Raw genomic sequence first — 16577 nt, forward strand, 5'->3', positions numbered from 1 at the left:
ACCAGGTAAGAGCAGGTGTTAAATCCCTGCTGCTAAAGCTCCTTATTGCATGTTTTGGGATCGTATTGCCGATCTGGCTGGTCGTTGAGAATGTTGCGAAGTGGTGTTGTCACAGCTTTTTGCACGAGAACGCCTTCTCTGCATCTCATTAGCATTAGTTGCCGGTGTCATCTGTGGCAATGTTTTTTGCGGATGCTATCGCAGGAAAACTGGTGATATCGGCTGTTAGCACCAGATAGTGAATAGGGCTATACATTTATTGCCACTTTGGCTGCGATTAAGTGCTGATAACTCAGCGATAAGTACTTGAGAATATGCCCCGAAGAGTTTATTTTCTGCGAGGCTCGAAAATGTCTTCTCTGTGAGGCCAGCAAAAGTGCTACGAATGAGCTAAACAAGTTAACACGAGCATCTGCGCATCCTCAAACAGCTGAAATGAATCAAAAGAATATTGTGGAAAGCGTAGTAGCCGTGAATTGGCACCCATATGAGCGTGCAAGCCACAAATGCAGAATAACCAGCGCGGGCGCCATTACCAAAGCAGCCTTTGCAAGCAAAGCAATGCAGCATAACCAAAAGAATTCCCCAAACAGCAAATTAACCCTGAAGGCGTGAGGAAAGGGTACTTTACCCGTGCTCCTTAGCCTTCAAAGGAAGTGACATGCCAGCTATTGCAACCACTTAGGAGGCACCAAAGAAGAGCGCCACGAGAATTAACCAACCATAAGCAGCAGGCGGGGAAAATGTCGGAATATCAATTACTGCAGGTCTTGCAGACAGTGCATGCGCTGAAGCACGACCTTTCATTTTTTTAAACTCATTCCGTTTTCTTTTAAACAAAATGCATTGAAAAAAAACGTAATTTGAAAGCAATCACAGACATGGGGGCAGCCGCGGTCGGTAGGGGAGTGCTGCCGGGGCGGTGACGCGGGGATGGGGAGGGGCATAGTGGGGGTTAGTAATGTATGGATAATGGAGGTTTGCAGGTTAGTAAACATTTAAATAAATCAAACGTATTTCGTTGCGCGCACTGCATTGCATTTGCGGATGCAGAGCAAGCAACGAAATTCGTTTGATTTATTTAAATGTTTACTAACCTGCAAACCTCCACTATCCATACATTACTAACCCCCACCCTGCCCCTCCCCCTCCCCACGTCACCGCCCCGGCAGGTACTCCCCTACCGACCGCGGCTGCATGGGGGACTGCTGACCTCGGCAGGCCACCATCTCTGTGAAGGTTGTGATTCCTAGGGGGTTGCAATATGCAAACTACTACATTAATATTCATGAGGTAAGTCAAATTGCGATCCACTAGGAATTGATAATTTGTGAAACGACCTTTTAACACATAGGTCGGTTCACACCAGTATCCAACAGATAACACCTACTATTGCTTTTCTTTTTTCTTTTTTTCTATTCTTTTTTTATCTTTTAGCATCATCAATGCTTCTTCACATCCCCAATTCTTTGGTAATACAAAACAATTAAAGTATTAATTAAAAGTCCTACTCTTGTGCACTTTGATGAAAGTACCCAATCCATTCCAGAAACCTGATTTTTCACTTAGGCCATGATTAGGAGTCAGGCAAAGTAGAATTTATGCAATTCCACTCCTGATTTGGAGTCAGCTAGTATTCATGCACACTGTTTGCCCAGATGTTGGAACACTGAAATCGGTTTTACCAGGTAGTAATTTCATTGGAAAAAATTGTATGAGGCTTTTGCTGCAGGTGTAGTCAAGCTTCTTTTCCTGTATTTCTGGCAGGGCAGAGTATGCAATGCTACACCCCACATCCCCTCTATGTACCCAACCCCTCTTAAAGGATGCTACATACATTTACTATTAGGTCAGAATAGGCAGTAAATGTATGCGTTAAACCCTGTAAGTTGGGAATTCAGGGGCATGTTAGCAACAAATAGCGATAATTATCGCTAAATGTGCTTAGCATATTTGTTTTTATCGCCGGCTATCGTCGGATATTATCGCAGAGAAAACGTGCTATTAGCAACGTTTATCTCCAAAGCGATAAAATATCCAGCGATAGCGGCGAAAGTCGTGAATATCGCTGGAAATCCAGCGATATTCAGGCATTATCGCTAACGGGAACTTAACCAGAATATCCACCTTCCATTGGATATACAGGTTAAGAAGTGGTCTGAGCAGGCGTTAGGTTTTGTCGCTATTCGCGCAAATTTATTTATTGCTTCTCCTGCCTTGCTAATAGGTGATAGCTGTGTTAGCGACTGCTTTCAGTCGCTAACAGGTTGGGTAAGCCAACTTTGCATGTCATTAGCGATAAATATCACTGACATGCAAAGCGGTCCCCGGACCTGTAGCTATCACCTACAAGCTGCTGTTAGCGACTGCTTGCTAATAGGGCGATAAATATATCGCCGCTTTCGCGGGGAAAAGTCCAGCTAAAGAGGCGATATCGCCCTTGCTAATATACCCCTCAGTGTGGTTTTATGATCAGTATTCATGTGATAATTCCCATTCCATGGGATTCAACTTGTAATTGTAAAGTCCTGTTGCAGTGTTCTTGTGTAGTAATGTACATTTTGCATGTGTCTTTACCACCTTGCCAGTGCTGTGCAGCCCGTAATCAGGCCCCTAGCATCTGTTAAACTGAAAGCATAAAGGTAATGCAATATTAGAGATCCAGAAAAAAGTTATATTTAGCAGCCATGCCAAGAAGGGTGCATTATAGCTCTTAACATATTTCAAACTCACCCAGACTCCTGATCAAAATTCATATTATTGAATGAAACTGAAGTTGCAATTATATAGTGCTAACTACCCCAGAAGGGGCATTGAAGTAAATTTCATGAATGTATGGATATAAAACAAATCCGGTGTATTTATAATAAAAGTGAAAATCGGTCTGGCATGATAATGTTTTCGATCCTAAATCAGCAGGTAAAGATTACCTAATAAGCCAACAGTCTTCATCACGTCTCCTATTTTCTTTTCAGACTTTCGGTTGTAGAAACATGCAGCAAATTGGAGTCATCCTGCAGCGCTCATTGCTCATGTTAATTCTTATTTGCTTTCCCTGCTGGGCTTTCTTCATCAACACGGAGAATCTTCTACTATTGGCCAAGCAAGATCCCAAGGTCGCCAGGTACTATTTTTAGTTTCTTTTTTCAGATACCCAGTTAGAGAGTATTAGAATACTTTTCAGACCTATGTAACTAAAATGTTTAAAATGGGCAATGACACATAGTAGGACTTGACGAAAAATGATCCATGTGAATAGCAATTCCTTTATGAGTGTGTACCAAGCCTCAGGTACCAGCTTCGTGAATCTGCATTGGTTTACAGATTGATTCATAATCTTGGCCTTATTAAATGCATAACTACTGGAGACCTAAGCCCCAGCAGAGGCAAATATAACATAACAGAGTGTGTGAAATTGATGCATACATTCATGGCAAATGTTGGAACGGACCCTCTCTGCAGGATCACCCCAAAACATTTTGCCTTCAACCCTCCTGTTTTCTGAACACGTTTTAGTTGGCTTTTAAAGCTCTGTTTACTTTACCCATGCTATCTGGTGCCAAAGGACTCTCTCCTTTAAACATAGTACATTTGACTTACACCCAATTGAAACATTTAATTTACTTGTATGTCATTAGTAAAGTGGTCCTTCATGTACTAAGGGCCAGAAAATAAAACGCTACTTGTGGGCTTGCAGCACTTATTGTGTCACCCAATCAAGTAGCCTTTTAAAAACATGTAACAGGCCTGCCATAGCAGCCTGTGTGTGTATTTTTAAACTGTAATTTCGACCTGGTAGGATAAACCTTTTGCCAGGTCCAAACCTTCCTCTTTAATAAGTATAAGTCACCCCTAGGTTAGCTCCCTATACAGCCCATAGGGCAGGGTATGTTGTATTTAAAATGCTGGACATGTACTGTTAGGTTTTGCATGTCCTGGTAGTAAAAAGCTCTCAAATTTGTACCTCTAATGCAAGGCCTACCTCCCCCAAATAATAGCATTAGGTTACCTTATTACATTTAATAAGGGTAGCATTTGTGTGGGAGTGGGTAGGAATGTCATGTTTGGTGAGAAGTTGTAATTTAAAACTCTCTTTAATGGTAGAGTGGGATTTTAAGTCACAATTCTGGAAATGCCACATTTATAAAGTCGACATTTTCTTGTGCTAACCATTTGGTGCTGCAGCCTGCTTCCTGGAAGTATTTGGCAGATGGCCTTTGTGGATCCCTCCCAGGCAGTATCACAAAAGAGGGCCTGGGTGTTGGCAGGAAGGGCCATCCTGACTTGATGATGCAGGGGGTCACCTGTCAGACTTTCACTTCAAAGACACTACCTAAGCTCACATACAAACAGTTTCACACTAGTCTATTGTGGCTGCAGACAGAGCTGGACCAGGGTAGGGAAGCAGGAAATTCCAAACACCTCTATGGAGGCAAAATGCCAAAAGCTTCTCCCATTTTGATGCTAGCACAAACTATAAATATATCCTCAGAACTACGCTTCAGATTACTGCAGGACCTGTGGAAGACTCAGAAGATGGAATGCTGTGCTGCGCTGCTGCTGAAAGGATAGCCCTGCTGCCCTGCTGCCCTGCTGCCCTACTGCAAGAAGGACTGTCCTGCTGCCCTGCTACTCGAGGAAGGTAACCTGGACCTGCTTCTTGAGCCCAAACCCACCAGGGTAACTCAAAGTGCTCTGCTCGCTGACTGGTAGCCTGTCTTGAGCTACAGAGACATACTAAGCTCTAGTGACCTGTCCTGCACATGCCCAGACTAAACTGGACCTGCCACAGCACTACTACTAGCCGCTGCTGGAGTGAGTCCTGATCCCCAAGAGATGCTCCCCAGGTCCTGTAACTTTGGCTGGCATCAAAGAGTACCTCACGTGCCCAACTGTGGGTTCCTTCAGATAGCAACACGACGTAACACAACAGGTTAGATGTGCAAGACATCTAACCTGGGCTTCTATTGGAATTCTATAACGCATATTAGCAAGCCCATTATCGCTGTTTTAGGGGCAGTTTCCTGCCGCTAAAACAGCGATCATTTTAACAAGGTTCTTGCTAATATGACCATAAATGAAGTTACTGACTGCACCTACAACCTCACCAGGACACCACAACAAGTTACACCACATCCATAAACTGTGTAAAAATTGGTACAAAAGGGAAACAGCAACCACCCACCAAACTTCCACAGGACAGGGTACACCACCCCCATGACCTCAGTAAAGATGGGTACACAGGGCAGTATAAACTGGAAGGGCTGCCCTACAACTGATATGGACTAGATACACAAACTACGACCTTAAGGGCCCAGACACTAAAATGAGAGATGCATTATAATGGCCAGCAAGATAATGAATAGAAAGTCCTGAGCTCCGGTGAGCGGTTTCTCACCCGAGATCTTCAGCCAGACGTGAAGTCCTTGTTAAGCAGAGCAGTGGAGATGTCGCCAACCAGTCCTCCAGCTATTTAAGCAGCAAACTTCATGTGCTCAGCAATTGGCCATTTGCAGGTGGTGAAGAGAAGAAACTGACAGTTCCTCAAGTCACAATCGAGTGGTCCTTTCTTTCCTTGTACAGGGGCAGTGGCGTCAGATAACCACTGGATGGTATTGTTGTATCAATCCATAGACTACGAGCCCGAAACACTACCTTTAAGTTCCCCATAGAAAGTGAGCATCGGAAAACGTGGCTGGTGCTGAGTTTCCCCAACGCATCCCAAATGCTGACTCAAAAGTCAAAGAAGAAGGCCTTGTAGTTGCTGGATACTAACTGGCTGAGGTAACTCAAGGGACAAAGGAGATGTCGGCACGTAGTTCACCTGACTTCCCAGATGGCTTCTTCATTTCTTTTATGTTCTGCTCCAAAGTGCTATGAAAAATGACAAATCTTTATATTTTAATGGAAATAATGTTTAAAACCTGGAAAACAACACCATTCTCAAGTGCAACTCTTGGGCACAGCTTGGATGGAGTGAGTTAATTAAAAAAAATATACTGTATATATTTATGATGCGATGGACTGAAATCTCAGCAATCTGACCATAACATCTTTCTGTATGAATGTTGGAATTTACAGAATTGCATCCTAAAAAGTTCTAGGGAAATCCATGAACAACATATTTATACATACATATTTGCTCTTAATGTACACCATACTGGTGGCTGGTGAAGTTTGACAGTGGTAGTGTGTAGGACCAAACCATGAATTTGCTCTAATGAACACAACTGTCTAAAGAGGGGTGGGATTCTCCCCCAGCGAAACGTTATAGAAACTGTGTAAATGGTGCAATTTCAGCACCATTTCCTCAATAAACTGACAAAAGAGCAATAGAGAAAACAACTATTTCAGAGGAAGGAGGGGTTTAAGTTACAAATGCTGGCTGCAGCCTTTGTGAACAGACAGGATGGCCCTGTAGGTATATGTGTTGATAATTTTCTGACCGGATGCGTCTGACAGGAGCCAGCTGGGTGGAGACAGAGGTGGAAAGCACCAGTGTTCCAAATAGGCTGCAATGCCCTTCTGTGTTCTTCCAGTAGCCGGAAGTGATGTCTTTGAAAAATGTGCAGACATACCCAAGCATCAGGAGCATAGAGGTGGTGAAATGGAGCAGCAGAACGTGTGTGGCACATATTTTCTTGTAACGCTCGCCCTGTGTAGTAATAGGAGCTTTTTGGTTTCACAGTAGGAATCCTCTTCATTTAGTTCCAAATACTTAGAGGAGGAGGTTAATTGCATGTGTAAAAACACAATGCACAGGAGCACCTTTGTTCTGGCCATTGTGGGAAAGTAGGATCTGCTTTTATGGTTACACCCACTTTTTGCCTGGTGCTAAGCTGGTTTTGACTAATCTGACTGGGATCCAGCTAATCAGGACCCCAGTCTTTCTGCTTTCTCTCCTAAATTGTTATGTTCAGTAATCAGGTACATCACAGATTGGATACTGAGGTACCCTTATCAATCCCTAGTATTTGGTACTAAGATATCCAGAGCATAGGTACCCCATAGGTCCCCCATTGGCTGAAGCATTTATTATGCCACCCATGGGAGACAATTCAAACTGTAACTACAGGCCTGCAATTGCAGCCTGAGTAAGCCGGTGCTAGCATTACCTACGAAAGATATAGGTTTCCTATATCTAGGGTCTCTGCACTAAAACAATTATAAGTCACATCTGTAGCAGGCCTTTGCAATCCTGAAGGCAGGGTGCTTGGTTGTAAGTGTGAGGGTTCCTCTGCATGAGCAGGACACCCCAACAGCCTACGGAGTCCATCCCCCCGGTTGTAAGTGGGAAAACCAAATACCATATAGAGGGGCACTGCATAATTACGCGATGACCATCTCGAAATTGGCTGCAAAGAATCCTATCATGTTTGATATCAAAGATGTTAGAATCATCTCATAAATGGTGTGTGAAATATTATTCCAAGCACTGTAAAGGTCCTCCGTTTGGCTCTCAGTGTTCCTGGTATCAGTCTTCTAGACCGGGACAGCACAACATGTCTGCTGCCGACCAGAGACACGATTCTGCCCTCCTGCTGCTGAGCCATGCTTGAGCAGGGGAAGGCAGAACAATAGGTTTCCTGTCACAGGGAGGTGTGATCACCTTCCAGACAGGTTTATTGTATTGGGGCCTGGTGGGTGCATTTACCAGTGCCACTCAGTCTGCACGAGGGGCACATTTGGTGCCCTCCATGCATAGTCCAGTTCAAACCAGCTCAAGTAGTCATTTCCTCCCGCTCTGGCACGAAACTCGACAATGGCCATGGGAATATCCTCCCTCCTGTCCAATCTCTCCCCTGGGAGGGAACCATGAATCGTCCCAAACCTTTCCTTAGGGTACCTAAGGTCTTACCTGGGTGTAGGTCCCTAGATTCGTCGTGGGACATGATTCAATTCAGACACCACTTCAACTTCTACCGTCTGGGCACTCTGGACTTCGTTTGGGCTCGACTTCGTCTCCCTGCTCTTCTGCTGCATCGTCTGTGCCTGTGCACCATACAGGAACCTTCCAAGGCCTGGGGCATCCAAGACACCTGAAGGAATCTTCCTCGAAGTGAAGGCGTCACTTCCCTGCATCTGCACGCACCCCAACTAAGCTGACGGTCTGCTGATTCAGGGCTCCCATGGACTCCAAAAGGCTCAGCAACACAGATGGTGGTTTCTCTCATCCCTCGAGGCCTGCCCTGTCTTCTCACGAACTTTGAGACCAGTATCCCTCGTTGGAGCTGCAAGAAATAAACCCCTGTGCATCGCGTCAACTTGTTATTGCAAAGGCTTGTTGGCTTCCTTCCACCAAGTTCTTTGGGCTCCAAGTAGCCCCACTCTCAAGCATCTCCAGTGACCATAATCTTTGTCCACACCACATTGTTTGCACCATAGCCTGCATCTTTTGTTGTGCTCCTCGAGGTCCTCCTGTGACTCCAGTTCCTCTGCCCTGTGGGCCCTGTTGAGGGTCAACTTGGATTTCTTTTCGGGTCCCCCTATTGCTTGGGCCTGCCCTGACTCCCCTTCTTGTGGTGAGTCCCCTGGACCTTGCTGGTCCCGACACTGCACCTTCTGCACCTTCTACGTAGTTTGCAGTTGCCATGGCTTGTTGGTACTGCCGACAGATACCTACCCCTCAACTCTCGACACCAGATGTGGGACAACCCGTGAATGGCTCCTGGTCTTCCACAGCTTCGCTTGGTCCTCACAGCTACAGAGTCAAGCTCACCGTCAACTCTCCTACATGTCCCGACATTGTTGGACATTCGTCTTCCAGGTCTCCGGGTCACTCCTGAGTGACATAGACTCTGTCCCCTCTGCTCGGTTCCAATTGAATCGACCTTCGGATTCCACCTAACACTTTCATATTCTCCAGCAGCGGAATTTTCCTGAAGTGGTCCATTGGGCTAATGTTTTTGTTTTTTACAGAGTTTTATATAGCGCGAACTTGACCCGAATCAGGTATCAGAGTGCTTTACATAGCACCAGTTGCGTTACGTGAGGACACATTCATTTTTGTTTGGAACAGGGAGATTAAGTGATTTGCCCAGAATCACTGGATGTTCAGCGTCATTGCCGAGACTCAGACCCAGTTCCCAAGGTTCGAGGTCAACCGCCCTAGCCGGTAGGCCAACTCCTCTCCCCCATGTTAGAAATGGGGGTCTCTAGTTGGCAGAGGTAGGTACCTTTGTCCAAATAGGGATCCTTGCTTTTAGTCATGGTAAGGGGGATACACACTTTAGATAACCCCTGCTCACCTCCATGGTAGCTTGGCACGAGCAGGCAGGCTTATCCCAAAGGCAATGTGTAAAGTATTTGTACCAACACTCACAGTAACACAGTGAAAACACCACAAAAGGACACCACACCAGTTTAATAAAATAAAGTATCTTTATCTAAACTTAACAAGATTAAAACAACAAAAATCCAACATACACAGTTAAAAATATGACTTTCAAAAGGTTTCAAGAACTTGTACCATGTAAAACTATGGATGCGTGACTTTTCACCAAAGTGCCTGTAGTTGCATCAAAGTTCACCAAGCCAAACAGCCACAGCGTTGAAAAACAAAGAGGTGCGACACTCCTGAGACCCTGCGGAGGCGATGCGACAGTTCTGCGACATTCAGAGGACGAAATGTGTCGAATCCAGCATGTATGGGGAGTGATGCGTCAATTCTTCGTGCTGGTTCCGATCCGCATGTGATGCTTTGGGGAAGGGTGCGCGATGCTACTTTGGTCCTCTTCAGCCGCGATCCCTCAATGCGTTAATTCTTGCTGCTATGACAGGTGCTGCGACAGTTTTCGCAGTAGCGCAGCAATGCAGGTAAATTAATCTCGCGCCTTCAAAATGCGTCAGAAAAACAGCCACAAGAAGAGCGATGTGTCGATTTATATAGTTCTTTGAGTTTCTTCTCTTCAAGCTCCCTAACAGCAGCAACAATATCCAGAGGCCCAAAACCGGCACAGGCGCCTCAAGGCAAGTCAGAACTCACAACAGCAGAGTCAGGGGAGCTGGGGGTGAAGTCTCTGTGTCCCTGAGACATCTGAACAGGAGGCCAGCTCACTTCAGGCCCTTGGAGAGCCCCTTCAAGCAGGGGACACAGCACGCAGCAAAGTCCTACTCCTTTCCTTGGCAGAAACAGCAACTGCAGGTCAACCCCAGACACACAGCAAGGGCAATACTACTCCTCAGTCTCTCCAGCTCTTCCCCTTGGCAAAGGTTCCTCTTGAATTCCAGGAATGATCTAAAAGTCTTGGGTTTTGGGTCAGATACTTATACCCTAAAATGTCTATGTTCTCTTTGTGCAAGGGCCTCAGCCCAGTTCAAACCAGTTGTGGGGGGCACTCTGCAAGTGCACAACAAAATCCATTGTCAGTGTGAGCCTTGGCTCCAGACACACCACCGGGGGTTTGGAGCCAGCATTTTGGAAGGCAGTCACAGCCCTATTCAGGTACAGGGGTTACTCCTACCACTACTCCAAATACAGATCAGGCCTATTCAGCCTAGTGCTGACTCATCCAGACTCCTGGAGCCACATAAGAGAGGTAGCCTATAGGGATGGATGGAGAGGTATCCCAACAGCGAATAGATACAGCTGTCTAGAGATGGTTGACTGACCACCATCGGACGAGGATTCACTAGGGGGTCATGGGGAAGGTTCAGACTCCACAATTCCACCAAGTGGTAATTTAACAAAGGACTTTCAAGCCCTAAGCATCATCTTCTGGAATATTGCGGGCCTTCGCCCAAAGGTCGAAGATGGTAGTGCCCTGAGTTTCCTGGAAAAGTACAAAATCATATGTCTCCAGGAGACATGGTCTACGAGTGAACTCCATCTCTTAGGTTATAGAACCTATTTTTCCCCAGCCTTAGCGGGAGTCATGGGCAGGCCCAAGGGAGGACTAACCATCTTCATAACTAATACATTACAAGACGTAAAAGTAACTGTAGTAGAATTGGACGTTAATTTTCAGCTTCTTCGTCTCTCTATTAATAATAAAGAGACCATCTTCCTGCTTAATCTGTACAACAATCTAGCGGAAGGACAGGTTTTGAGGGTTGTGTCCAATCTTTATGATAAGTTCTCCCAGCTCAGTCAGGATCACAGAGAAAAAGGAACCATGAACATCGTATGGGGGGGGGGGACTTTAACCTGCACCCCTGCTCATTCAGCAGTAATAACATCTTGGGCTAGTGGACGAACATGATAGCCCCCTCGTACATTTTAACCATATTAAGCTGGGGTCCCTTATGAACGAAGTTATGACAGCCCTGGGCCTCACAATAGTTAATAATTTGGTACCATCCCTGGATAGGCTGCTACCAACATATTTAGGGAGGGGGTTTGAAACAACAGTTGACTACGTTTTGGTATCAAATCTTCTTGCTAATAGAGTAAGGAACTTTGAGGTGCTGCCTAATATACTAAGGGGAAGATTTAAGAAGGCCCTGCGCCGCCGGTGCGTCACTTTTTCCCATGTTAAAAGTGACGCACTCGCGGCGCAAGGCCTTCATAAATCTGCCCCCAAGTGATCATTCTGCCCTCAGGTTCGAATTGTATCTGACACATTTACACTTACCTCCACAGATCATAGCTAACGCATTAAGTCAGAACACTATACATATTGACAGGATAAATGGGCTCTCTATAAGATGGGACAAGATAAACCCTGGGCAAATTACTGAAAAGCTGATTAGAGTAGCCTACCCACATATCCTGAGATGCTTCGATTTAGCAACCACAGATGAGGAAGTCCTTAACAACTTTGCTGTAATTCTAGTAAAAATAAAGGAATTACTGACAGCAAAGCCCAAAACAGATCAATTTAGGAAGGCTGGGTGGTTTAATCATAGCTGTACGGCGGCCCACACAAAATTAAAAGTCGCCCTGAATAAAACCACCAGAGACCCCCAGGCAATCAGTGGGCTCAGGAAAGAGTACACGATTGCGCGGAAAAAGAGAAAGGGAGAATTAAAACAAGCCTTGTGGGACCAACTACACAAAAGTGCCCTAGAGAAAAATAGCGAGGCCTTTTGGAGAGTGGTGAAATCCCCGTATCTAGCAGATGATAACCTTCCCAAAATTGAAGTTGCAATTGAGGAATCAGTCTGGGTCTCCCACTTCACGAAAATATTTCAGAAGAACGCTGTTCAATTAACCACAGACGCTCCCCCTCCTGCAGTCTTATACCCCATTCCCCTAGATTTTGATAAATCTGAGGTGCTCCTGGCCCTAAACGCTAGTAAGAACGGGAAAGCCCTGGGACCCGACGGGGTCCCTGCGGACCTTTTTAAGCACAACACCGATCTTTGGGCCCCAATACTGACCAGGGTGTGTAACGCAGTTACAGAGAAAGGGCTGTTGGACTCCTGGACCAAATCCATCATGGTCCCAATTTTCAAAAAAGGAGACCGGCAAGAGGTATCCTGCTACCGCCCTATCTCACTGCTGGATTGGCTGGGCAAGGTAGTGGGTAGAGTCGTGCTTGAGCGTCTCCAGTCGTGGGCCGAGGACGGGCGGGTCCTCTCTGACCTCCAATTCGGTTTTAGGGAGGGCTTTGGCACAATAGAACAGGCTTTAAACCTTTCCATGATGCTGGGGAAATATGTTCAAGCAAAGCAGGGCAAGCTATATATGGTTTACGTAGACTTGTCAGCCGCGTTTGACTGTGTCTCCCACGCAAAGCTTTGGACTGTCCTGGGACAAATAGGAGTAGATGCTCCCCTCGTAGACTTTGTGAGGGAGCTATATTCCAAGGCCTCTGCAAGGGTACGTTTCGGCACAAAGGGTGAGCTATCGGCGTCGCTTGGAGTGGAGCATGGCGTTTGTCAAGGGTGCGTCCTGGCCCCCTTCTTGTTCTCCCTCTATACAAATGGCCTAGAGGCGGAGATGCTGAGGGGGGCTCAGGACCTACCTCAAGTGTGAAAGCGCCCGATCCCTGCTCTGCTCTATGCAGACGACGCCGTGATACTGGCCCGTACCCCACACGAACTGCAGAAGGCCTTGGATAGGTACGAACACTTCATGGGGAGCCTTAATTTACATATAAATACAAAAAAGACATATGTAATGACAGCAGGAACAGGGAAAAAACGGGTTAAAGATATTTTCCTCAGTAATCAGAAACTTGCATCAACGGCCCATTACCCCTACTTGGGCATTTTAATAGACCAGAAATTGAATTGGAAAGCCGCGGTTGAGGCAAGGAAACATCTTTTTATGAGAGCTAACACCGCTCTCATAAATTTCTCACAAAGGTTGGGAAAAAGGCCTCCCGTGGAACTACTAAAAATCTATTCTGCTAAATGCCATTCAATAGCCCTATATGGGGCTGGAGTGTGGGGGCACGTCAACACTAGCTCCTTACAGGTGGCAGAAAACACTTTTTTAAGGTTTCTTTTAGCTGCACCCAAACGTATTTCCACATTAGCTTGTCACTTGGAATTAGGGATACCATATTTGGGGGATTTGGTAAAAATCCAGCCACTTCTACTTTGGCGGCGAATATGGATTTCTGAAAAGAACCTAATAACAAAGGAAATTATGGCAGATTGCATGGATTTAGACTACTCACTGAATATTAGTTCGCTCCTCTATGTGAAAAACTTTCTTACTGATTTAGGGCTCGAGTCTTATTATATAACACCTGAGAAAATTTGTGAAATCTCAAAGAAGGACCTGAAAGCAAGGGCACTGAGTTATCTGGACGGCCTAAGGCTTGCTAGTGAAGCAATGAAACCTTCTGCCCAACATGTAATTGCTGTTCAGATTACCCTGTCTATTCAGCCCTTTCTAACATATGAGTTTAAAGTATTTGAGCGACTTCTTTTGACGAGATTTAGACTAAGTCTCTTCCACCGTTTAGTTACATTCCCAACGAGAAATAGCTGGGACTCGATTCTTATGCCCTGCCCCTGCGATGATACATCAGAGCAGACGACGATACACACTGTTCTGCAAATTTTATCATGTTCATCGGAGACTTTGGTTGTTACCTTTGTTAAAACAGTGGGGTCTCAGGCAATGTCGCCCAGCGAAGTTGCGATTACAGTTTTTAGAGTCCGAATTTATTTGTTACTACGTCATCAATTTTCTGAAATGTATTTTTAAACACAGAATTAACCTATAGAGTATTTTTATGATTTATGAATTGGATAACTTTTATCAATCTCCAAATAATGACTCTCAATGCTAGTGTGGAATGATTACCTTTTAAATCGTAATGATTGTGTTTTAATTGTTAAAAAAAAATCTTTTTTATCTGATTACAATACTGCTTTTATGGTTTTTCTATTTTGTAAAACCGAATAAAGAAATATTCATTCATTCACTGCACCTCCCCAGACTCTGTCATTCCAAAACAAGACAGTCAATCCACAAACAGGCAGAGGCACACAGGATGGTTGAACAAGAAAATAGCCACTTTCTAAAAGTAGTACTTTCAAACACTATTTAAAAAACATCTTTAGTAAAAGATGTGTTATTAAATCCTGAATTCAGGGATACCAAACTCCACTTTTCTATGGGAAGATATGCTTGTAAAATGTCAGAAAGCACGCCCCATTCTGTCGTATAGGGCTAGATAGCCTTTCAATAGTGGGAAACGAAATTGGCAGTATTCACTATCAGGACATGTTACACACACCAGTACATGTCCTACCTTTCACTTACACAGCGCCTTGCCCAGGGGGGGTACCTTGGGCCTACCATAGTGGTGCCCTATATGTAGGAAAAGGTGAATGTTAGGGCTTGGCAAGTGGGTGCACTTGCCAACTCGACATGGCAGTTAACAAACTGTACACAGGCAATGCAGTGGCAGGCCTGAGACATCTTTTCAGGGCTACTCATGTGGGTGGCACAATCAGTGCTGCAGACCCACTAGTAGCATTACATTTACCAGCCTGGCACACTTAGTGCATTTTACTAGGGACCTTCTGGTTAATCAAATATGCCAATCATGGATAACCAATCACAATAACAATTTACACAGAGAGCATCTGCACTTTAGCACTGATCAGCAGTGGTAAAGTGCCCAGAGTCCAATAGTCAACAAACACAGGTCAGGAAAAGATAGGAGGAAGAAGCAAAACATTTAGGGATAACTCTGCAAAAAGGGCCATTTCCAACAGTTCGACAGCGGTTTCCGACACCACTTAACACCTATGCACCCGGCTTCTCCGGTGTAGTTAACATGGGTACTAGGGTATCCACGTGTTGGGCAGTTATCCAACCTTCTGTCTATAACAGGGTTTCTTCAGGGTCCACTGGGAATGGTCTTTTTTCTTTAAAACTTCAACCGTGACTTACATGTTGATTTGTACGTAGAACACGGTTGTGTGCCCACACTGCACACGATCTCTGTGGAGTTCCTAGTCACTCACCTTGGGTGGTTCTTTGGGTCCCTAGCACTTCTACGTCCTCTTGTTGTAATTTAGCAGCGATTAGGTTAAGCATTAGCAGAAGACATCTTGTATTTAGAGACTATCTTGTCCGTTGTGGAATCCATTTTGTATTTCTGGCAGCCATTTTGTTTGCCATGTGCTCGCCATGTGCTCTGTCCTACCTTCCTGGTAACTGCTCTTGAAATCCGCCTAGAGACGAGATATATTTAGCTTCTTCTGCTTTGCACATGCTCAGTTGAGCTTACAGCTGTCCCCAACTTGTAACTGTCAGGATGTGTCCACCAGAAATAGCTAACTGTCAGCCCCTCCCACTTGTTGCCAGCACACTCCCTGTATGACCTTGTATGTATTTGAAACCAGCATTTTGTACTTGTACCGCTTTCATTTGAGCCCATGTGTGGGTATAAAAGGACCAAGCTCCTTCCAGTCAGTGTGCTACCTCATACACTACCGAAGGGTGTTGTGTGAATGTAGTTCCACCTCATGAGGTTTAATAAACTTTGTCTTTTCTGTTCCGGTTTCTGTGCCAACTTCTTCCTATTGGTCTGAGAACTCTGTGCACAGAAGGGAGAACCCCTAGCACTGGTAGGCCTTGCTGAGGCTCACCACGACAAATTGGCGCTTCCAACGCGGGGCTCATCTGCAACTCGGCTGCCTGAAGGACTGGTCGCGACGAAGGATTGGAATCTCGTTTTGGACGCGATCGCTGCCTGAGGAGACCCGAGACTTGGCACCCACGGGGTTTTTCCTTTCTTTCTGATCTGACCATCTAGGTGGCGCCGGTCCTCGACTGAGATCTCATCTGTTGATTCGCCATGCAGTGACCATTTGGTCAATTTGAGAACTTGGCAGTTGGAACCTGCACACAATTTGATTGGTAAGAGCCGTTCTGCGGCACTTGCTGTTGGTTTGACGCCTTTGATTGGTAAGGTAGTTTAGTAACACTTACTGCGGTTTTGTTTGTATGATTGGCCAATATTGAATCTCGTTTGATAAATATATATATGTGTTGCAATACATATAGGCAGGTAATGAGGAGATTTTTCTGTATTTTTATTTGTTTGAACGGCGCAACATACGAAGAGTACCTTAAGTGCTACTTTTGATTATAATACTGCATATTTTGCACTATTTTTGGCATGCCTGTTTCCAGCACACTTCGTAGGATGTGTTGCTTTTGT

At 45.2% G+C, this 16577-nt stretch overlaps 1 protein-coding gene across 2 annotated transcripts in view; it reads left to right on the forward strand.

The window, feature by feature from the left end:
* Positions 1–2984: 2984 nt before the first annotated feature.
* The window catches only part of LOC144822416 (multidrug and toxin extrusion protein 2-like), a 1067040-nt gene continuing 1053447 nt past the window's right edge, over positions 2985–16577 (forward strand). For both annotated transcript variants that reach the window (XM_078679900.1, XM_078679899.1), the window contains exon 1: positions 2985–3124. In XM_078679900.1, the coding sequence (XP_078536026.1) occupies positions 2994–3124 (131 nt within the window). In that variant the 5' untranslated portion in view covers positions 2985–2993. The remainder of the gene's footprint in view (positions 3125–16577) is intronic.

The sequence above is a fragment of the Lissotriton helveticus genome, chromosome 3_1 (genome assembly GCF_964261635.1).
Source record: "Lissotriton helveticus chromosome 3_1, aLisHel1.1, whole genome shotgun sequence".
Lineage (NCBI taxonomy): Eukaryota > Metazoa > Chordata > Amphibia > Caudata > Salamandridae > Lissotriton > Lissotriton helveticus.